The sequence below is a fragment of the Lingula anatina genome, chromosome 3, assembly GCF_051362555.1.
Source record: "Lingula anatina isolate TDL-2025a chromosome 3, LinAna3.0, whole genome shotgun sequence".
NCBI classification, from domain to species: domain Eukaryota; kingdom Metazoa; phylum Brachiopoda; class Lingulata; order Lingulida; family Lingulidae; genus Lingula; species Lingula anatina.
The window spans coordinates 14,654,997-14,680,493 of record NC_141769.1 but is presented as its reverse complement, the minus strand read 5'-3'; the positions used below and the strand labels follow the sequence as shown (position 1 = coordinate 14,680,493).

At 36.3% G+C, this 25,497-nt stretch overlaps 1 protein-coding gene across 1 annotated transcript; it reads right to left on the bottom strand.

Annotated features, from left to right (window-relative positions):
• Window positions 1-1,904: 1,904 nt before the first annotated feature.
• LOC106160195 (glutamate receptor 4) lies at window positions 1,905-22,416 on the bottom strand. Its single transcript, XM_013536730.2, has 17 exons — window positions 21,162-22,416; window positions 16,573-16,734; window positions 12,995-13,246; window positions 12,445-12,644; window positions 11,575-11,628; window positions 11,042-11,194; window positions 10,336-10,539; window positions 9,756-9,863; window positions 9,151-9,267; window positions 8,596-8,805; window positions 7,856-8,214; window positions 7,141-7,339; window positions 6,625-6,875; window positions 6,209-6,311; window positions 5,040-5,177; window positions 4,624-4,737; window positions 1,905-4,336 (listed from the first exon to the last, which is right to left on the bottom strand). The coding sequence occupies exons 1-17, from the start codon at window positions 21,265-21,267 to the stop codon at window positions 4,265-4,267; spliced, it is 2,802 nt and encodes a 933-aa protein (XP_013392184.1). The 5' UTR covers window positions 21,268-22,416; the 3' UTR covers window positions 1,905-4,264.
• Window positions 22,417-25,497: the final 3,081 nt, after the last annotated feature.

Genomic DNA, 25,497 nt, shown 5'->3' with positions numbered 1-25,497 from the left:
TCCAGCGTACCTTCGTGCTGACCATGTGCATGCATGGATTATCATACATGTGGGTTATTTAACACACACAATTTGTTGATGATGTACGCAGCTAGTAGTAAAAGGGATATCTAAGTTTACGAAGCTATATATATTTTTCTTGTCAAAGATAAATATATGATATACATGTATATATGTATGTGTGTATGTGAGGCGAGGACTTTTGTTATTTTATTTATTTATTTATTTATTTATTTATTTATTTATTTATTTATTTATTCAGAAAGCCACAAAGCAATTTTTTATGCAATAAAAAATGATGGACCACGACTACAAATAAAAAATAATAATAGAGACACAAATACTGTTTTCGGAAATCGGTTCGAAATTCACATTTTATATGCACTTTTCTCACGGGGATATGTACAACGTTTCATCTAAATTGTGGTCCCACTTAGCTCAACCAATCTATCTAAACCATAGAGAAGATGTTTCGATTGTATCGACCACACATTCTAATAGAGATAACGTAATAACGCAGACTATTAATCAAGCTTTGTTTCCCGCCCTGCTGGGTACACTCAGTACCGCAAGTACTTTTCCAGCCAATTTGGATCGACCTAACTTTGAAAGTGCTACCACAGTAGGCCAGAAGAAAGCAGAAGGCAACAGAGTATTACAAGCCTTGTCCGAGTCACCAGAGAGGAGGTCAGATTGGTTTCATATAGTACACTAATTACATGACCTCAGTATAGATCGCAGCTAGTTAGTTTGACCAAATGTCAACTTTGGGAAAGCGCCCATAACGACAAGTGTTTGCTAATGAAGCAGTTAGGCCTAATGTAGGACCCAATATGTGCCCGTGTTTTAATGACGTTTGCCATTATAAGCATAACATTGTGGAGGCCCTGTGTTGCCACTGTAATAAACGTAGGCGCTTCCACCCATGCAAAAAGTACATTTGCCCCTTGCATGTTCTTAAAGAAATGATTATCAATATTCCTCTATTAAGCAAATGGTTATTTTAAAATGACACCCACATATACTATGGTGTACGTAAGTCTCAAGTCGAGATATGTTTCTTTATTATAGAAGTCACAACCTTGAGACACCAGTAGCCGTTATTCCATCTTTATGAAAAAATGCTATTTTAACCAAACAGTCCATTACTGTCTATGGTAAAAGCAGTATATCGATCGTATAAGCTCACGTATTTAACCCATACTGTACCACTAAAAGGCAAAATGGCGGTGTTTTGTGGAGAGAAGTGAGTACCATTATACGAATACCGACAAAAGTTTAAAACGTTCTTTATATTATGTTATATACTTGGCAAATACATCTGAAGAGAGCATTTATGGCATCTCTCTTCTTTCAGGAGCACACTTATGTTTTTTTTAACTGACGTTAAGATTGTTTGAATTCAATAGTACATGTATGTGAACCTAGGTTCAAAAATGTTTATTCATTGATTAATATCTCTTTATCGTTTAAAGCATTTATTAATTAAAACATTAAATGAATAAAAATGTTAACCCCGAAAACTTATAACAACTTTGCAATTGAATTTATCAATAACTTACGTGCTATCTGCTTTATATAACAACAGACAACAAATCCGTGTTTTACTGTACGCTGTTATTATTAAGCATTGTTCACATGGGGTCAAATAATTATATCGTAATAAACTCCAAATTTCTCACAAACGACAAAAAAGCCACTGTTTAAGTCATACGTAACTAAAAAGCCGGACCATTTCGACCAATCATTGATGTATGTCTTAGGATGTTAAACAAAAACTAGAATCTGTAAAAAGGAAAGGTTATTGTATTAAATAGATTAAAACGTGCATACTTTTAAAATAAATCAGCAAAACGGTAAAATAAAGGAAACTCTTTAGCAAACATGATATTATCAGCGCCATGTGACATTTCGTAACATCCTTGTAGTTAGCTTTATTCAATATAAAAAAGACAATAATACACATGCGCCCAATTTACATAACCCGAAACATACATTTACATAAATAATATCCAAATATCTAATTCAGAAACGGAATTGACGTGGTTAATAGGAAACAAGACGTACAAATGTTATACTATGTTAAAATCTATTCGACCAACTGCTTCTTAAAGTGCCATTGCATACAAGAAATACTATGTATATGTAACAAAATGTATCGACCTTTGTTCTTCTTGAAGTGTCGCCATCAAAAAAAGGTGAAGATTAACTGACTTATTATACTCCATCCATATAATGTGGAACACTTACAACAGTTGCCCAACGTAAAACACAGAAGATGCATTTCCGTTAACCAGGAGGTCATTGAATTACTTGAATCTAAAACACAATTCAAAAGTATCTTAAAGCTAAGAACTGCTTTGGCTAAAGTGGCACTTAACTTCAAGTAACGTTGTACGGACTAAAACTTAAATCTTAAAGTTTAAATCTTAAACCTTTCAATTTAAGTGAATGTGTGATACAGTGTGACAATATTTGTGCAATCTGATTACACAGATCAAACATTTTTGTAGTTATGAAAATTACCGACTGAGGTCGCCCTATGCAAGAGACAGGAAAGGCTTGTATGTGTTCCTTGACCTATGCATGCCAATACACACACAATACTTAGTTTATGCAATTTAATAAAGAATGATTGATAATTAAATTGACTGGACAACACGTTGCCAAGTATATTTACAAGTTAACTAAGTGACGATGCTATAAATACAATATATTGCTAGATAAAGGATTATTATATCATAAACAAATATAATATCATTAATGGGTACAAAACCGAAAAACAAGAGCGTTAATCACTAAAAATAAATTAACTTCAATTCTGATATATGAGTGGTCAAAAAAGACGTGCCCATTTTTTGATAAAAGTAGTATTTTCTATTGAAAGGAAAGCTTTACAAACGTTTTTCATAGACCTGTCTTTCAGACTTGTAAGTTTTGATTAGTGGGAATTTTTCCTGTTATACCACCATTTTGCGAGCTAAGCTAAAAAGCTTGTTATGGGCTCGATCCAAGCTTCATGGTGCTGAATTACTGTGACAAGTCTGTAATCACAATGTTCAACATGTCACAGGGATATTGTCCTGATCTCCGTTCGAATGTTATACTTCAATATAGTATGGGGATTGTTGACACAGACAATGTCCTTTAGGCATCCCCACAAAAAATAACCCAAAGGCGAAAGGTCTGGAAAACGTGCAGACCTAGGGTGACACGTGCGACTGGAACCTGTCTTCAGGAAAGTAACAAAGAAGGAATTGAAGGGAAGCATAAGAGCAATGCGGTGTTGCTTCATCCTGCTAATAAATCATAGTGTTCATGTACGCTCGACGTTTCCTTTCAGTGCCGGGAAATGATATTGTTAATAAAATATCGTGTTACATCTTTTTGGAGCCTCCTGTATTACTTTGCTGCAATGGACTATTCTTAAACTTAATCTAGCACGATTTTGTTCTTTCGTAGAAACGAAATATTTTTTTGCATTTAAGTCAGATTTCAGAAACTGTATAGACCCTACTGCTCACTTCCAACCTACACTAAAAATCATGCGTTAAAACTTTTATTTACGTTTTTGGACAAAACGGGCAAAAAGTTCTACAGCACGATTTCAATACACATGCAAGTTGTGTGTGATCGTGCCTTCTGAACAACATATAACTTGATACCTCAGACGAAAACAACAACTAGTAGAAAGGCATATTAGTTTTTATATCACTACTTGATGTTTGTGGCGCTTCTAAATGTGTATGTCATTCTACCTACACAAAAGTCTGATTCCAACTCTTGCTGCCTCTTCGTCTGTAGACTCACATTTTCATACTTTCAAACTTCATTCTATTGGTTGAGTCATGCTCAGTGTGCAAAAACATTTCTTTGCTCATGGGCACACTGTTACATCTTGATAATGTCACCAATCATGTGGAAGTCACGTGCAACTTAACAAGAGATTTTACGAGTTATCTCAAGACGACTGAATTGGAATCCGAGGACTGTGAGAAACATTTTGGACCGACAGGTATTCCTAACATTGTTTTATACCTGGGGTGATCGAGTTCGAATGGCGGCAGCAATTGATACCGTGTTTAGTATAAATCCTGTGATTGTACTCGTAAGGATTACTCGAGGAAACAAGAGATTTATGTTTATAAAAGCCTGGCCCTAGCCATCAAAGCTATGAGCACGCGGATATATCCACCACAGACGCCAGGACATATCCACCACAGACGCCAGGACATATCCACCAAAGATGTCAGGATATATCCACTCAAACTTCGGTATCTGTTTTTTCATCGTAGCCTCTAAATGTTATCATGCCATTTGGAGCAGTATACGCGTACTGTAATTTAGAAATAACAGTATTATCAAAGGATGCTAATAAATGTAAACCATAAGCGAAAGATATACTCGTACTTTACATGAACGTTTTTTATGAAAAAAATCTAAAATAAATAAACAAAAATATCGAAATAAAACTACTATTTAGTAACGTTCAATTGCTTTGTCACTGACAGTGGGAGATTACTAATACACTGAAATGGCATTTTACATATACAATATAACATATTACAAAAATCTCCACTGTACACTTCACTACCAAAATAAAAAGAACCAGCCCTAACTCACCGGCACTCCATATGCGGACGAGTTGTCAAAGCTAGAGCGGTCTTTCCCACCCATGCCACACCGCCCAGATATAGACAGCCGAGCCTGAGTTCTGGCAGTGTCTTTGAAGGATTTCTGAAACAAAACAGCATTAATTGTGCAATATTGTATGAAATGTTTAAATTTTGACAATACATGGAAATAGATATGTTCTTTTTTTATAAATATACATTTGTAGTTACTGAGAAGTGGAAGAAGTCGATGTTGGCATTTGGTTGGTCGGAAACGTAATTTTAGAGAGCGAGCGTACTGTAAGAAATGCGTTTTTAAAATGCACAGTGATGTCCCAATGTCAGCGTGCGTCAGTACTTGAACTTAGCAGTCAATTGTTTATTTGTCTATAGGTCTTACCACCGGTTAGGGTGCGTCAATATTACCTTGTACATAATGGAATCTTGCCGCGAGTTATACAGAAATTCACACAGTGAGACAAGCATGGCAAGGGCAAGTCCGCCGATCAAGATGTAGAAGATTCCAGCTACATTACTCAGTGTAAGTTCGTTTGTTTTCGAATCCTTAAGTATGAAAAAGACAAAAAATAAAGTACATTTTGAAGTGACACAATCGGAAATTTTTCTGTGGTGTTAGTTAATTAAAAAAAAGACTAATTTTATATATTCATATATTTATATAATCATATATTTGCAAGGTAAGTCATAGCAGCTATGACTTACCTTGTAAATTTAGCAGTTAACAATATGATCTACCATTTACACTCAGCGTGTAAAATCTACGAGAGTGAAATGTTGCCTACCGTTTTATGCACTCAATCCTTTGGGGATCTGTTGTACAGGAAAATTGTAGCACACGGGGCATATTTGACAATCGGATTAGCACAGATAGAATTCCATTTGTCGCTTTCTTAAATTTCTTAAATTTGATTTTAAAGATGCACTCATCATGTTGGGAATTTCTTATAATTGCGCTGTGAATGCGTTGTTTCTGTAATCGTGCACAAAGTATACTGCTTTCAGAGACTTCTGTTGTTTGGTTCAAGCGTAAAAATATTTCATGGGACATAGACACCATTAGCGAAGTAAATATTTTAAAGAATCCCCCATGTAACCCATCTAGCCATCTTCTGATATCAGATATTTTTAAGACAATCTTCCAAAGTAACCAATTTTGGAAAGGGTGCGTTATAAAGGATCGGAAGTTCTTAATAGCAGCTTTATATATATATATATATATATATATATATATATATATATATATATATATATATATATACATATATATATATATATATATATATATATATATAAAGCTGCTATTAAGAACTTCCGATCCTTTATAACGCACCCTTTCCAAAATTGGTTACTTTGGAAGATAATATATATATATATATATATATATATATATATATACATATATATATATATATATATATATATATATATATATGGATACACAAGAGTCGAAATAGAAATGGAATAGAAATGAACAGAAATGGAAGCAGAATCCCACTTATCATCAACTAATCACACTCTCAGTTGGATTCATTGAGCAGTTACGCACCATGGTTCTTAATACAGCGTGTTCTTACCGAGCTGGATCCGCACTCTCCTTTGTCGTACCACCATTTCTGTTTTAATTTTGTCAATGTGCCATCTTCGTGCATTTTCAAAATTGCAAGATTGACAGCATCCCTAGTAAGGAGAAGTGATGTTGGTAATAATGCCTAGCTTTTGAAGCCATTCAACATGTAAATGCATCTGCCTACATTATATATACATTATGGGAACAAATCTATAAACCGTATCCACATATTACAATGAATGCTTTCACAACATTTGCACAACAATGAAAATAAATACCCAGGCTCAATGCAATGGCCCCATATTTTGAGGAATCTGAGGTTCTGATAACTGAACTGAGTTCTGTTTAAACGGACATTCAGATGGTTAAATGAAAACGATATAATGCCAAACATTGGTATTAACACACGTGAGGGCAGTTTACCTGAGGGGGTGCCCCTGATACGTAGCAACGCCGTATCCTTTGGAGTCCAGATTTGCTCCAACTTTCATGGTATCACAGGGCTTCCTCTGATTATGGTATTCGTTGGTTGTAGACTCAACTAAATACGCGTATTTTCCTTTTGAATTTTGAACTTTTTTCACGCCCTCTTCGTTGTCTCTCACAAATACGTCCTTTGGGTCTTGTGACGACATGAACTTGAACATCTTTTTATAAGTTTCCATTTTCGAACTCTGGAATGTTGATATATTAATAAATATAATTTTTTTTTTAATTTTAAAAAGCGGAAATAAATTTGTCCTATCATAATTGCAAAAAAATACGTTCAAAACGTTGAAAAAGGTTCAAAACCCCATGGTTACACATATTTCTAGTACGATTAAGCATCTCTTTAACGTTATCAATTTAAAATGCTATAAGCAGATATATGAAATAATTACTCCAGGCACTTTAACCGTGTGGATATTTCTATAAAAAGGGTGATAATCATTGGCATACTTTAAAAAAGTCATATGTCGATCCTTTCTCCATAGTGCCATATTTAATATCAACTTGGTTGGCTAACTCTTCTGCAGAATTCACCGGCGGTACCATGCTCTCTATGGTGAGAAATGCCGCCAAGTTCGCAGTATATGATGAAATTATGATGAGCGTGAAAAACCACCAAGCGCTGCCGACGAGCCGACCAGACACTGAACTTAAATGGTAATGTGTAAATATATGGTTATGATAATTCATATTTATAGTTTCTGCTAACCAATGAATTAAGTTATTCCTTCATTCTTTTTATATAGTTTGTATGGCATATATGGTTGCAATGGCCTCAATATGAAACTCTATTCATGTAGTGCATTCTAGGTGTACCCGATGGCAAGACCCGATGAATCACACCAAAGGCAATTGAACCAAATTGTAATACATACGTACAGGCTAAGGATATAAGCAAACCACAGATATCGATTCGAGTGATATGATACATATATTTTAAATATGGATAAAAACTTTCTTATTGCACTTCAATTAAATAAATTTTGTTTTATAGTTACGAGTGCAACGTCAAGCAAATAATTACCTATTTTATTTTACGTGCATTTTGCGTTGCGTTTGCACGCAACTTGAATCGTCAACACTGTTTTAATAGACAATTACCACATGAACGACAGAACAATTTCAAGAGACAAAAGTGTTTTTCTGTGTTATCGCTTTCATTTACCTTGGACAATCGTCTGTTCCTTGCTGCATCAATGCTCCAAAGGAGAACCACATGCTGTTTTTCAAAGTGAAAGCGTTTTTCAGTTTCATACCGTCTCCGTTGTTCTTCACGATATTCCACTCGTATGGGCTGATCCGACTGACAAGAAACATCACAATACTAACTCCAACGAAAGCAAAAGTGATACTCATCCAAATCTCTCTGTCTAATGGATCCATGAAGGAAAATACCCCTGGTTTTTGTTTTTCTGGTTTCTTAATCATGACACTGATGCCGGTCCTCATAAACGGTTTGGAGAAGTCTACCACCCGTTCACGCATAGATTTGATAGTCAGTGGAGCAATGGCCATGTCGGCCGTCTAAAAGATAAATAAATTGGGATTCCCACAGTACGTAGCTCATGTTAATCGTTTAAATAAAGACAAACCATTTACTAGCTGCAGAAACGGCATAATATCACAGTTATGAAAGTAAAGTAATTTTAGACATTTTGAAAAAATTGTTTCTTCATATATCGCCGTCTCGCAATGTACGAGTGGCAAAGGATTTTTAAGTAAAGAATTTAACTTGCACTAACGTGCCTTCGAAAAAAAAACAGAATTTGGGAGGAGCAAGCTATAACTATATGATCAGTGGGCATGGAAATGCACATCTTGGCATCAGGTGGCTATACCGAACGTTGTAATCACGTGATACATTGTATCAATGCGGTGTGTTTACAGAATTTCCGTTTAACCTACTTGTCGTGTCAACTCCCCCACCATACCGTCCCAACGACCATTGCTATCCAAAGTGCCATATTGACCATCTTCCACGATCTTAATCGTGTAATTAAACGGTACGACCTCCGAAAGCAGCTTGGCTAACTCCACACAGTAGCCTTCGTAGCGGTCTACGCCGGTTAGAATCTGCCCTGGTTCTGGCTTCCGCATCATGACGTAAGGCGCTGCCTAGTGTGATCATGGATTGTGCAAATTATTAACATATCACACACACAGTAATTAAAGTAACTAAATTAGATTCTGCTTCTAGATTTGTGTGTAACCTTTATGTTACACACAATGACAGGTATGTTGATGATGTTACAAATGACAAAGAGTATTGCTGAATGTGTATGGTGGCTGCAAGTGTGACGACACAATACTCATGATTAAGCGCTCTGTGCTGAAATTCATTAGGCGTGTCGATTCAAAATATGAACCTCTTCATCTTGATCCTTACGTGTCAGCAGCAGTCAGAAATCAGAAATTGAACTTATATAACTGCGTCTGAACATTCAGTAAAGCTCTACATACCAATACAGTGGTAATAATTTGTATGGTCCTCGTAGCCGTGACATTTGGTTTCTTGTCTTCCAACCCTTCGCCAAGTTTGTTCGTTAGGAAGCCATTCTCCTTTGACCAATCCCCAATCTAAAAGAAATATATAATACCTAAACCCGTGCTCACTACAAACTGAACGATATGAAATATTCAGAATTCATGTAAAGTATACATTTTCTGAGTTTATATAAGTTCATCACAAAACAAACGAATCGAGATAACTTGTAGTGTAATATTCTAATTCTTCATTCATGACTTGAACATTCATACTTCTTTTTGTAGTTATTATTTATACAGTATTCTTAAACCTCTTATTTCCAGTATTCTTACACATCTTATTGGCACTAGCCATCTCAGATGGCCGTCTAAAACGGAGTGTCTTTAACACCCCAACCGACCTTCGTTAGCTATCACCTCCAAGAAAATAACAATAAGTGGTAAACACATAGAATAGATATCATGCTCCACATTACGGTAAACTAGCCGTATATAGACAAGTCTACTGGGATGGGTTGCACTAAGTAAGATCTACCAAGCCCTGTTAGAAACACGACCTTGGAGCAGAAAAACTACAGTACCTTAATTGGGCCAGAATCTAAGGACACTTCTAGAACGTCCATACTATAGTTTATCCTCTTTCCATAAGCGTCAAATACTATTTCACCCGAGAGCCCCGCAACCCGCGGCTGAATAATTAAAAAATATAATTTTTGTGCAGCATTTGTATACATACAGAGATGAAAACGAAATAAAGTATGGCATAAACAGCGTATATTCTGCTTATGTGAAGCTTTTAAGTAAATAAACGGCGCATTACGTTTTACAACAACAATGCGATGTCTGAAAGCAACTTTTTTCTGACTTTCCCAAATTCAAAAGTGATACCCAAGGCAGGACCGGTGTAACGTGACAGAGAGTCCCCCATAAGAGAGTCCAATTCCCATTCATTTGCACAGGCTAACCTCGCCCTAAATTTTTACCCAAATAGTTCAGGCTAACCCTAACCATTATAACTACTTGGAGGGTGGACTTTCTGTTACACGGACCCTCAGTTTCGTTACACCGGTTTCACAAATTAAGTCAAAAGTTGTTCTTTGATATTCAAAAGATTGGTCTTATTTAATTAGAGTAACTGCTGGCCTGTTAATTCATATCTACCGTTTTTATTGCTTCTATTATTCCGGGTCCGTGAATCCAAGGGGTAGGCTGATACCTCGAAAAGCACTTGATACCCCTTGTCCCATTGTTGTAGAGCGCTCCATCTCTAAATATGTTGGAAAACACATCTTTCTTGTTGATCATCATAGTGTTCAACGACTTCGTTATCACAGAGATGGAGTCCACGAACAAGGCAGACGTAAGCTGAAATATGGTATGCAATGATTATTCCCTTCTCTGTAGAAATTATATTATATAGAAATTATATTTGGACCCATTAGAAAAGCCATTCTGTCCATTTAACTAATTCTTCGCACTTCATATCAACAACTATAACTTGTTTTGTAGAAAGTAGTCATGCAAACAGCTGTGCCGATCATGATAATCGAGTCGGCGATTCCACTGTTATTGAATTGAAATACGTGATAGATACAATACGAGTCGCCGAGCTGTACGTGAAATATTACGAGTGTATTGGCGAGCCGCAGGCGAGACAATACACGAGTAATTTTCACGTACAGCTCGGCGACGAGTGTTGTATCTGGCTTAAACCACGGCCTCTGATTGGCTACTACACTAGTAGTGCAACAGACCGTGGAACGCACTCGTACATGACGTGCTTGTATGTCGAATACAGCACGGCCGAGTCTTTTGTTCTACGTGCTAGCCGTGGTTTAAATAAAGCTTAGTGACGGGAAAAGTATACCTCTATTGTTTTCATCCCAGTCCCTTCCGGGGGAGGCTTAGCCCAGTCTTCGATAAACTTATCCAGCTCATAATAAGTATAGTTCAGTAAACTGAACCCAGTGATGTTCACTCCGCCATGCCGAAACTGAGTCAGGTTTAATTCCTCTATGGCCTGTGCATGAGACAATAAATGATAAAGACTTCTATTAGGAGCTATGACCCATGAGAATACATTTGAAGTTATGACGGTAAGACGGACGAAAGATAATCCAATAACTTATTTGTCAAAAGATGACTGATAGAATGCAGATAGGTTATTGGTTAGCTACGTCTTCCTGAGGCATCATTTTGACGAAGTGTCTCGGTTCAATTTATAAACGGCTTCAATTAGAAAAATGACATTTCCTTGTATGATCAATTTATTGACGCTTTGGGGTGAATTTCAAAACTACCTGACCGTCACATTGTTTTGATACACGTATTTTATTTACACAATATGTAAAATGAGATACATTTCATGAACTGAATTAATATTTCAGTAAATAGACTTACCAGTGTACCAAGAATGTAGTGGTAGCCATGTTTGTTCATACCAACAATAGATATCTGAAATATTGAAAGAAGTCCAAGATGTGTAAGTGTTAAATTTGAGCCTAATTGGAATACATTTGACCGATTGATGTTTAATAATATTAAAGTATTCAACAATATAGTGACTTTGTATTTTCCACCTTCCACAAATATCACAGTCGGTAGCTCGCTTTCCCTCTCTCTCTCTCTGTGTGTGTGTGTGTGTGTGTGTGTGTGCATGTGCATATGTGTTTGTGTGTGACAGTAGAAGTAGGGAGTAATGGGATTTTTGAGTAGTTTTTAGTTACAGAAACGGTTTAATTGATAAGAATTACCTATTTTTTATATTCACTTTTTATAGAGGCTAAAAAACACCCTGATAAAGAGACTTCTAGAGAGTTGTCTCTACAACCAACATTTTATACTCTTCTGGGCGAAAGAGATAAAGTAGGCCAGTACTCCGACACAGGCTGGCCTCAACTGACTGCGTCGTATTCGAGATCAATGTTTTATCCAAGAAGTCTGCTCGGCAGCATGTTACGGGACATTGCCGCACCGGCTCTATTACATGCTTCTGCCTAATGAGACATGACTGTTGGGTTAATTACATTTCGCTCAATACAGCAGCCTCAAATCCACAGGATCCTTGCTAATGCATTCATGTAAAGCTCTCCTAAAAAGTCTATGATACGGTTAACAACTGCATAGTCTACCTACTGGTGCCACATAAACATGTATGTCAAATGAATATGGATCTTTTTGCGTGTGGGTAAAATGGTCGGTGCACCGGCGGAATAATACACAGTTAGCGTTCTTGAACAATGAGCGAAGAAGCACTACCACTAAACATACCTGTTCTAAGACTTTCTTCAATACACTGTGACTTGACATATCAAGAATGATCTTTTTATTGGCGAATCGTTGAGGAAGATTATCCAGCATTCTAAGCTCTGCGTACGCATTGTTAGTGTCGTTCAGTTTAGCTCCTGCAATTGGTATCTGTTGCCCCAGTTCCTCCAGTCTTTTATATATGTAGGACAACCTACCGAAACCTGAATTCAAATGTATAAGTAATTTTTATGCCATCTTGCAATGAGATGAGCAAACCAATTATTTCCTTTAACGAGCGACTCAAACCATACGTGTAATGTAACGGGCAACTCGTCTCCTCATAAATAACTCGAATTATCGCTTAAGTAAATAAAACGTTTTTGGTACTTATCAGCTGGAACTTGTGAACATTATCTTTGAATCTTCGTTTACCTCAAACGAATTTTCCGGTCCCAAAGTGTCGACGGCGAGATATGCGGATTCTGCGGTTATATTGTAAATTGCATTATTTTTTAGCTGCCAGTAGGATATATTATAGGTATGACAGGAGACGTAAATCTAATTCACTTACCATCCTCGTCGTCAAATATATAGTAGATATAATCTGTCCACTTATAATGTAACATAACGTCTATAATAGCGTCAAGGTGGTCAGGCAGCATGTGTAGGGAATAGAAATGTTTACGTAATGACGTCACTCCCCCTCGGCTCGTAGTAAAATAAGGCATGTGGAACTTTTCTGCGAAATCGAATGCCGAAGCTGCAGCAGGAAGATGGCTGCTTCCTATGAAGGCGAAGATACCTTTGTTCATTTGGTCACACACTGAAATCAGTAATAGAAAAATCTAAAGTACAGTATAAAGACAACGCGTGGTTATTATATCACAATGATATCACTGCGTGAAGGACATGTACATCTATATTACCAGCTGACCATATTAGGCCCTATTTTTCTTATTAATTTTACGTTGTAGAAAAGCACCCGTTATTAGAAACAATGATAATAATGCTTATTATTATTATTATTATCATTATTGTTATTATTATTATTATTTATTATTATTTGGTTAATATCTTTAGATATGTAAATTGATTTGATACAGTATTATGTATTATGTAACAGGAAGAGTAGGTCCCATCTATTTAACGTACAAAAGAATGCAACACCGGTTTTGCTCCTAGTACAAGAACATACACACAAACAAACTAAGAGCCTTAACTACTTAAAAGACTCGTTTTAAGTTGCTATGCTTTTGTGCTGAAGATTACTCAAAGACTCAAAATCCAAAATGAATCCCGTACTCAAGGTCTTTGTGGAGAGATGTAAAGATGTCCAATAGCTTAATTAGTGCTTGTGCTTAGGTTCTGTCAGCATCAGTAGGGGGTCACAAATTATAAATAGTGTGTCGTTAACACATCGCAAACTCTCCTATCGCTCTCACACCTGCGTGCTCGCGAGCATACAAGTACACATGGGCATTGCAACAAGCACTTAACTGTAATCTAATATTGAATAACGTCAACGGGGTATTTATGGAAGGTATTTGTACCCATAAATACCTCATTTGGCCCCACGAGATCGAACAAAAGTTGGCGCTTTGATTTCACCGCTTGCCATATCTACTTGCACCTTAGCACTCGCTGCACTTAACGTTGCTTTACTATTGTGAAGCGAACAAAGTTTTACCAATTACGTATAAAGTTTTCCAACTAGAGAATATTAACTCACGTCTGTGTAGGTGAATGTATATTTTGTGCAGTCCATGCTGCTGTTAAAAGCTCCATACTTTTCAATTATAAATATAAAAGAAGGGATAATACCGATTATACGCCACTTCTTTTGAAACTTTGTCCACAAAAAAGTCGCACCAGTATTTTTCAAAAGATGTTTTGAGTAGGTGACTAACTTGAGCTCGCTAAAACTTTGTTTAAATTGTAAGTACAAAGTAACGGTTGACATTAAAGGGATACTAACTCTTCGTATGAGATCTATATTTCACAATAAAAACATTGTGAATAACTCATAGAAATATAATACATTCTGTTTTACCACAAAAACGGCAGTTATAGCAATTATTCTGATATCTGAGCTTGTCTTTAGACCACGTGACCTCCATTGATGGCTATACTCTGTTAAAATCTCTTAAGAGATTTAAACAAAAAAACAAACTTTTTTAGAAAAAAAACAGGGACTAACTTTGAATGTAAAATTGGATTCATTAACCATTGGTAAGTATGGAAAATTTGTTGTTTACTCCAGGAAAATTCATTTTTTGGCCAAAACGAAGAGTTATTATCCCTTTAACCTTGCTTCCACCAAGACAGCGTGACACCTGTCACTAGGATCCAGATGGACTGAAAATGAACAGACATTACTCACATACTATTTTAAAAAGTTGTCAGTTAATATACATATATTGATATCTATCAATATGATCAAAACTAAAATAGTTCATCTTGAATGGACATCTGACGGCCATCGCAACAATGAAAACCAAATTTATGGATATATTCTTACACCTATCTTGCCGACAATGTTACGAAATGACATCTAAGGAGCAGTAAATAATTATCTAAATAATTTTCAATTGTATGAGGTTGTACATTTAGGGCGTTGGCGTAATTTTAGTTTGCTTATCTAGGGTGTTGGCGTAATTTTAGTTTGCTTCGTTGTACAAACCGTTTGCTTATTTTTTATATTATCTTGAGTTTCAATCAAAGTGTTTCTTACTTTATCAGCATTGCACGGTAAAATCCAATTGACGCTTAAATACACTTAGTCGATCTTATATATTGCACATATATCTACCAACCAAACTGCACTAAGGACGATTTACGATGAAAAATGTTTGATGGTATCTGAATTAATAAAACAAATTGATTTTGACTACCACTGAAAATGGCAACTCTATAGATCATACATTTGTGAAAAGCCACAGGGAATACACTACTTTACAATGGAAAGGGCATGACAGATATAAGCAATTGTTGCCAATGGATAATAAGACCCTATTTAACGATCCGACCGAGGTTAAAATGTATATTTAGATGCCATTTGGTTTTGAATTAAGTCAAAGATAAAACCCATTAAACAACTACACAGGCTGGTTAATGATTCCCATTGAATTGTGTCCTCATTCTGTAATTTTTAACGAAACCCTTGCTCACCTCGTTATACTCAGAATTAGATGGAATTAATGAAACATGTTAACAGGCAGCCCTTTAACGAACCATGGCCTTAGTTGGCAATTTTTACTAATCAAGTCAGCACTGACAGAAAACCCAGCGTGGACACGTTCCGGAATTCTTTTGTGGGGACATCTTTCTGAGTCATAGCCCAGGGAAGTGAGTCACGTTAATCACGCAAACATTTTACCTAATATTAACATATATTTGATCTGCCTCATTATATTCCCTGATCTTACACTATAGTAGGCCTAGTATCCAATATGAAAATAAATTAACAGTACTTAAAAGTGATATTAAATAGCTATGCAAATATTTTTCAAAAGAAATGTGAGACACTGGCCTGACCAAAATGTATAGCCTATAGGCCTACTATTTTTTGATCTGACCCTTCTTCAGTTCATCTTTTTTAACAATAATGCAACTATTCGACTGCCTATTTTGTGCGAGAAAGCCTAACTTCTATAAAGGTCCTTCGCTATTGATTTGACGGGAATATAGGTATCGGGCATAGAAACTGTAGTTTTTATACTGTCTACCAACGTGCAGGATTTTGCTATCATGGTTGGTGAGATGTTTGAAGCCATTTCACTCTGGGATATCAGTCATGTTGGTAGTCCCACACTTTTCAACAAGTTATCTTAAATTGATCTAAGAAGTCTTCATTATGCATTAGTGCAGCTCGTGCACGTGGTCTTTCGGCCAACATTACGAGTAAATCCATAGCAATAATACAATATACTCCCCGAAGAACCACGCACACTAATTACCATTCTCATTTCAGTATGTCTTCTGTGCAAATAGCTATCAGGCAGTACACATATTGCTATAAAAATATAAAGATACAATAAGTAAAAAGAGTAAAAATGTGATCAAACTCTGCTTGAATGGGGTATATCACGCCACTTAATCGACACCTATGCCTTAAGATAAATGGTGTGGTTAGTAAAATATTCCACTTACTTGAGCCAATGAATTCATTAGGATTATCAACGTTCACATCAGAGTGTAGAGAGGCTTCCACTTTAAAACCGAGGTAGTCGCTCCCCTTTTTTCCATTGAATTGCTTTATCTTGTAACGCACGGCTGTTTCTACCTGCCGCGATTCCTTGCCCAGTATTGCTCCTGTTAATTAAACAAGATAGCTGTTTATTTAAGTTTCTAAATGAAAATCACAAAAAATCTAAATGATTTGATTGAAAACTAAATAGATAAGGTTAAATACTGAAAATTTCTCTAACATTTAACATGTAAATAACAGCCTCAAAGACAATGTAAATGTATAGTTGAAATATGAGAGGGTCATGATTAAATGGGGAAATGTAAAAAAAATTCGCCATAGATATCTGCTTATGTAAATGTTGACAAAATGCTATGTAATCCTGAAACTCGGTTATCATTTACGAAGTTGTAGGAGTCTTTTGAGACGTGATCAACTTAATGGTGCAACTACTGTGCTAGGCAACACGTGACTAAATAGAATATCTAAGTGATTTTTCGTCTTCCAAGTAATGGTTTTACGGAGCGAAAATGGCATTATGTTCATGCGATATATAATAATTGTAAGAATAACCAAATTTGCCATGATTAATCAACTTGAATGTAATGGCATAACGCTATATTTTTTAATATTATTCCTATTGTCGCTAAAATATGACTTCTCAGGGAAATTCGTCAATTGCATACAAAATGGCCCCTTTAATTTTAAATAAGTTCCACAAATGCTATCACATTCAGAGGCTCCAGGTCAATATCAATACAAAACAGAACATGCACTAGGGGGTTTTCCTTTGGTTGAATTTGTTGCGGGAATGCTTCTAGTGCAGTGAATGCTTGGCCAAGTTAATCGGTAGTTGTTCTCTGAAATAAGACAAATTTTAGAATTCTTTTCTGAATTTTGTTTTACCAATATTATCATTATTATCATATCATATGCGTTTTGATTTTTTGTTTTTTTCTTTGTGACCTAAGTTGCCAATTACTGACGCGTAGCACATGTACAACCCATTGGTGCTGAATCGTCATGTATACTGACAGTCAATGAAAACGCATCAGAAAACTTTCTTGAACTTTTTTACCGAGAATTAATTCCAACCATATAAACGAGTACAAATGCACTTGTTTGGTCATAAGAGAGTGGGCTGACCACCTTTTCATATTTCACATATTTCACACGAAAACTGTTATTTTCTTAATGTGCCAAAGGAACTCAAAATATTATTTGATAAATAAATGATGCGTTTTCAATGACTGTCAGTATAAAATGAATTGACCGTTTAACATTTAGGTAGAAAATATCAAATATAAAATCGGTCTGGTAGAAATATAGGAATGGCACTATAGATTACTGGTCTTATTCCAATTAGGGAACAGACATGCGGTCGTTGACTTTGCGTCTTGTTCAACATGCATATTGATTTAATTTTCATAAATGCAGCATATATGAAAGGAACTATTCAAATAGGCGCTGCAAGTATGCCATCAAAACACACCATTTATAACCACATATCTTAGTCAATTTTAGTCTTAATGAATAAACAAAAAACTGCTCTGCCCTATTCTGTTTAGAGTTCCTGTTTTTTTTTTACACAATTGTACGTGTGAGTGGAAACCCTCCAGGTTTAGTATAGTTGTGAAATCATATGACTAATGGCACCGGTCCTAATGAGTTTTATAGCCTTTCTGGTATGGTCGCAAGCCAATAACTGGCCAGACCCCAGCTGTGTTGAATACCTAGAGAAATCAAAGGCTGCTGAACTGATATAATTGGAGTTCAACAGAAAACCGCCAAATGTCTCCCAACCCAGACGATGCTTCATTGGCCATAATTTCACTGACCCTATCACGTTTTCGAGAAACACGAGATTGTAGGAATGTATCCCAGAAGTCAATTGTAGAACTTTCCTTTAACTAAGTTAAGCACTGTCCAGGTTAACTGTGCGTCCGTCAACACCAGGCAATTCCAGAGTCGTTAAGTTAAAACAAAAACGGGATTTGCACTTTTCGATTGTCTGCGTGGTTGGCTATGAACTTGGTCAGTACATTTTGCACTTTGGCAGGTCCTTAAACCAGCTAATGGCTTTGGTTTGTTTTCACTAGAGAAACTACCACGTGTCCCTTGTTCATTGCTAAACCTATTATGGCGCCATCATGTCTTTATATCACCCCGGAAGTAATTTGATTTGAGTTTCTCTTGACGGTTGATTGAATTTCGTACTTTTTTTCGGTGTACGCATAGTCCTTACGACCAGAGAACTATTTTCTTAAATTTTTATATTACTTTTTAATAAAAAAAACTTGAAAGCTTCATCTATTTTTTTTTTTCAATACACGTTGCTGCCGTGCTCTGAAAATGCTTTCTTGCGACTGCGTTCAGTTCTTGGGTGTTTCGCCATTGCTTAAACTGTTAAAGATATGATTTTAGCATGAAAAAAAATATATATATGGATATATACATCAAAAGCTACCAAACATTTCGTTCTTGCTAATAAAAAGCTGCAATTAGTCTATCCTGAAATATCAAAAGAGACAGAAAAATGCTCGAGGCAATGTAGTCTAGATCACTTTCTGAAGCATATGGTGAGTGCATATAATAAAACAATCTTCATAAATGCATAAATACCCAGCAGTGGTGGGTGAATAACTCCATTACAATAAGTTTTAATGCTAAACATACAGAACTGGAAAAAAAGAAAAAAAGGCTGCCTTCCCTCCACTGTGTTTACAATATAAATCTGTCATACAATGTCAGATTGGCGTGAATGTCGAGTTAATCGACTAAATCGCCTCGATGCATCCATCTGGGTGGGCATCCATTTGTTAGTGGAATTTGTGAGTTCAATTTGCCTCTCTTGTCTCTCGTGAGGAATAATTGGGCGCGAATTGACATTGATTTGATGGGCGAAGAGGTGCGTGTTTTCTTCCTTGCAAATCCATATGTTCTAAAGGAACCAGGTTTATTTCGTGGCATATCATTATGGCACCTCGTTACCAAAAAATCCTTTTCTTTTACATGTAGTTTCATATATTTTTATTGGTACTGAAGATATCAGAAAACCCATAAAAAATTTCGAGAATATGCTCTACACTTTACCTTATTTAATGACTTCTAATAGAAAATCAATGGCATGCATCAAGACTTCCCGACGAATCATGAGATTACGCCTGTTGTGTGTACCGGATGGAATAAAATGCTGAAACTTATGGGCATTTTGACGCTTGCAGTATGCCTTTCTTAAAAGCTTTCTCGAAATGCTGTAAATTATTCATCTTAAAATAGTTCGCCTTGGCGTAACGTTCTCAGAGGCGACGAAGAAGTAAAAATTGAGCCTTACTTCCGATTCTATGCACAGTACTTTAAACCCACTGACGTCTGAACGAATTTCCTTATACATTTATAGGGTACTTGCTTGTGGACTAATTGGAGCAGGTGTCGTCTGGTTAATATGTTTAACTTATTCCTGAATCAATAAACATGGCACCTGTTTCCGAGATAATGACTGTACCTTAAACGTGTTACCCATGTCTGGCAATTTTTCTATGAATACCCTCTACTCACAGTAAACAGATGAAATGAATTAATTTTATGTACATTTAACTATACACACAAAAGTGGAAAATATGAAATTATGAAAAGTGTTATGTGATTGAATGAATGTCGCGCTGATATTTGAAGTTTTGTCGGTGTGTTGCTAAGCATTCCCCAAAGATATTTTTCCGTTTACGATACTGAATTTCAGCGATACACGTGTGGAGAACACGATTATTATCTTTTTACTGTATTGTTGGGTGAACTGTTGTTGTAAATCCAATCAACTCTGGCATTTACATATTCACTGTGGTTCCAGACCATGCATCTACTTGTCAAGAATCAATACGTGCAATAGTCGTAGGGGATGTCCCGCCATTTTTGGAAAGAGAGAGAGAGAAAGAGAGATAAATTAACATGACGAGGAATAGTTGTAAAACCAGGGAACTAGTGAGTATGTGAATGTAATTTTTTTTCAAAAATCCCTCACGCCTCATCCATTCTTTTCTATATCAATCATATAGCAATTGATATAATTAGTGTAAAACTTAAGCCTTCTAATATGATTTTTCCATTTACATAATATATTGCCTAAAATGAGTAATGTCCTCTCAATCGTCTCAGTTAGAATAAGAATGTTGACAGTGACGCATCCCAAGTTGGGAACATTTAGTAAAATTGAAATAATAATAATCCACACACTGAACACAAGGGTCTATGTGTAAGTTCAAAATACCAATATACCTAATACATGTACATAGGTTTCAGGGATTCATATTTTATACGACGTAGTGACACCCTTCGTCGCAATATATTTACACAAAGAAACCTATTGTGAAAAAGGATAACAGCAGTGACAGCCTGGTAGAGAGGTTTGACATTGAATCACACAGAGGGTTGTCATTTCAAAATGAAGGAAAGAAAACAGTGAAGGTAGCTGGTTCTGTACGCCTCTAGGGACATAAAACATTAGAGGTAAAAATATTCCTAAAGTTTGCGTGCGGTTCCAATTAAAAACACCTACCTATGGGAATGTTCTCGGGGACATATGCCTCGGCTCTTTGACCGTTGATCGACAGCCTTGTAAAAGCACACAGAATCAACCAAAGCGTTATCTCAGGTGTCTCCATGATGCCGTTTTTTATATTGCAGAATCACCGACTACAGACACATTGTGAATAAATGTCTTTGTCAGGGGACTGAAACAGATGTCTTCCAGTAAAGTGCAATAGAAAGTATCGCATATTTAAAATCACTCTACTCTCCCAGTGCTGCTTTTCAGTTGTCTTGCGCTTTTGCTCCTGTTGCCCGGTATTTGTTATAACTGATAAATAGAGCACTACTACCAACACACTAACACACTCAATTCAATGGAGCCTTCGTTTCCTCTCCCCTTGGCCCCCTGCTGTTCTCTTTTTTATAAATGCCGTCATCTTGCTGTTCTTGCTATGGTTAATGCAGAAAGCATAGGCACTCCATCAGACCCGAGACATGCGCAGTGGAACACGGTGCTCTAGAATTGTAAATTTAAACTAATTACCTCAGCTCCCCGTGATGAATGTTTTTGTGCATTATCTGATGAAACAGTAGGCAAAAATCGATGACTGGCGGGTCCTGTGGGGCACAGGAAGGCCTGACGCTACAACGAAAAGGGTCTCCGCAAATCTGAGGACAGACGCACGTTGCATGACACTGGAATTTGATGTGAGGAGTGATAAAAAGGTGGATTTGGCATTTTGCGTTTGAGACTTACGGCCGATTCCCTTCTTGTCAATTCGATAGGGAAGAGAAGCAAATTATCAAAGACGATTCGATTATTTTAGACGCCAGGCTAAAGATAACCTTTTGGTGATTCTTGGTAGCTGAAGCTACCTATTTGGCATTACCGGTACAAAATCATTTTCAGAAACGGTGATTCTAAACTGGGCACAGAGTTTCTTATTTAAGCTGTATAATAATCAGTGATCAGAACAATCATACGTCTGATTCCACAACATCAAAATGCTGGATTTTACTGAAAATCAGCCGGCGTCATGAGCTGCCACTAGTTACATATAGGATCCCGTGTGCAGCGTGTGTTTATGTATTGATTTAACATGTCTGTGTTCTCTGGATAACTTCATGTCTGTTATATTCCATTCGTTGACATTGTCTGTGGTTTTATGCAGGGATATACAATCGGTAGAAAGAAGGGCAGAATTTTTTATATGGACGAGTCTGATATCCGATAAAAATTCCCCCGCACCATTAAACACAAACTGCAGGAACTGAATTTATGTTTCTGAAATTTGCAAAAGACATAAATCGCCTCTCTCATTGATATTTGTGGCACAAATACTGAATATTAGTCCTGAATTTTGTATTGAATGGTGTAGGATGATTAGATCTGCGTATGTGTGTGCGCGAGGGTGTGCGTGTGCATGTGTGTGTGTGCGTGTGCGTGGAGGCTTTGGTGCATTTTAAAGGTGTTGCATACAAAACATGTGCTTCGACCTCACTAGTATAGTACTACAAAACCCATCAAACAGCACATCTCAGACCCGGCCACAACTTTCTAAGAAAACCCAGCCTCCAAGTGCAGAATTACCGACAGTGTTTTGACCAGAGAAATGATATATTTGCCTGCCCTACTGACAGCACGTGTCCACTGGTCATCGGTTCATAATAAGCTTTAAGAAAGGTTAATTCAGGCACCATAAGTGATCAATCATAACTTCACGATGTAATCAAGTTCTGATCAATAGCAGTTAGTCTTCTCCGTTGTTATTTTGGTGTCTATTCAATCAGTTGTCTTAGAAATAAAGTGAACGGTTTATTTCTTGTCAAAAATAGAACAGGAAACATTTAGTTTTTTGTAAATTAAATATAGAACTTTAAAAAAAGTTATTTCATTTGACAAGTAGCAACAAACAGGTGTTAGAGACAAAGCGCGGAGGCTCTTCATAGCGAAAAATGACAAGAGCTTCTGTCCCCCAGACCTGTATTCAAATAAATACGTAAAAAAAATCAGAAACTAATTTATAAACATTACATAAATGGGTCGTCCTTCTTGTTCTTAAAAAAATTTCCCACACTAAAATTCCCCTGCCCCTGTTTCCAAAAATAAATAAATAAACAAAATGATAAAAAATTTAAAAAAAAAACACGTTTGAAAATGCACTGTGTATCACAACGAATCCCAGAGAGCATTTGCAGTGCCTTTTCTTATCTTTTGCTTCCTCTCGACACTATGTAAAGCTAATTACCATACATCTGTTGACGCATAGGGGATGGCATAATGCAGTGCAAATCGAAATATTAGTTTCTTCAGTGTAGCACACGTTTATACTGTATTTTTGCCTTTAAAAAAGGAATACCGTGCTCGTTATAACGCACTAAAATGCTTTGAGTTAGCATTAAAGTACTAAAAGTGGTACATTTTACTGTCTATTTTGCTGAAAACATTCCGAAAGCATGTGCCAAATGTGTGTAATTATTTGCGTGTTTGTAAATATATATAAATCAAAGCACAGAGAGGGGAGCCTATCTCGAAACACTCAACACAGTATTTTTATTTTGTACTGAACGATGCTCCTCAGACTATGTTTTATTATTATATTTATATTTTTTGTCTTCCATTTTAGTTTAATTCTTTGTGTGACAAAGAGTTTTTTATCATTACCATTTACCAAACAGATGAAACTTTAAAAACATCTTTGCTTTAATATTTTTATCATCCAAAATGACAGCACCTTTGAATAAGCCTCTGTATGACATATATGGTACCCGTTCTCAACCTTTTCAGAGTACTGTACCCGCCTGTATGGGTACAGGGGACTCTCTGACCACAGAGTGCGCTAAAGGTCTGTTGCAAAATTATTTTCTATGCTTAATTTTTGTATGCTTCTTAAGAGGCCCCAGATATCAGAGGGTGAGTAAGGATAAGAGTCCTTTAACACTCCGGTTAAACAGAAGGCTTCATTCATCCATATTTGATCGAGCGAGTAGCTAATATAGCTAAATTAAATGAAGATTCGGGAAGCGATTTTGATGATTCTGTCCTACACGAAGACCTGACTCTTTGTTCAAGTTTGATTGCATTAGACAAAAATCCATTTGCTGTTCACTTGGCGACCACATGTCCCGTTGTTTAAGACGTCTGTCCAATAAATCTATATTATGGCAACTTATAACTAGCAATTTTTATAAACACGGTACCCGGTGGTAGCAAAAATTTTCTGTCGTCTTATAATTATACAACCCGTTTATTTGTGAACCCGTCCATATTTAACAGGGATCATCAAGTCATGAATAACCAATGGCGAAATTAATTAATTTGGATCTTCTTTGTTGAGAATTCTATAGCTTTAGAATATACATGTGTGTTGGATTGGGGATGATAAAACAGGTGCTTGTCGTAGATAGCATTGGACTGCTACGGCAAAGCGAATGAGTTTCCTGGAAGAATGATGCTAGAGATAAACCTCTGGTCAATACTGAAAGACGAAATATTTTCATAATATCATATCTAAATTAACGGAGGAAATGGCTGCATGAGATTATCCATCTGTATGCGTTCTGACTAATGTGTAGTGAACATTTCGCCATGGCGTGGGTGAATTATTGACATAAATAGAATGATAGGGATTAAAAATTCCTTATTTTATTATGCGTTCAGTAGCAGGATTTCATTAAACTTCGACCGTATACTTTCAATATTTAACTGCAAAACCATAGAAGCTTTACATAAAAACTTTATCTTTAAAGTAGTTGAAGTAGCTCGCATGAAAGCTGTAGTGACCAATAGTATCAAACATATTTTACAATATAAATTAATTGTCTTTAAGAAAACATATGTAATATTTTGTAGTATACAACAACATTATGTTTCTTTAGATGCAAAGAAATTTGCTCAAAATTAACGAATTGAGAAACAGATATGGTGAAAATAAACCTCCTCCATTTTCAATTTGGGAGATTGATCAACGTCGTTTGTGAAGCCTGCAGAGGTCAGGGGCCTTCAGCATATCTTGCTTGAACTCTATCTCAGGTCGAATAAGAGTAACTGTGAATGCTTATGGAAGCACAAATACCAAAAATACCATTCATTGAACATACAGTCCGAACAACGCTATGTTCAAAATAACTGCAAAATTTCATATAAATTTGGTTGACACTTTCCATCTAACGGATTATTGGTAATCAAGATTCATAAAACCTTCCTAAGGAAAGTAATAAATCCACCAATATAAAAACAAACATCAATTGTGGTCAAAGGCCTTCCTCGGCATTTATTCTCCAATTTTCTCACTACATTGCCTCTTTGGCTGATTGAGGCCACATATCTATAGTCAGCCGGTCAAAGAGGAAATATAGTAAGG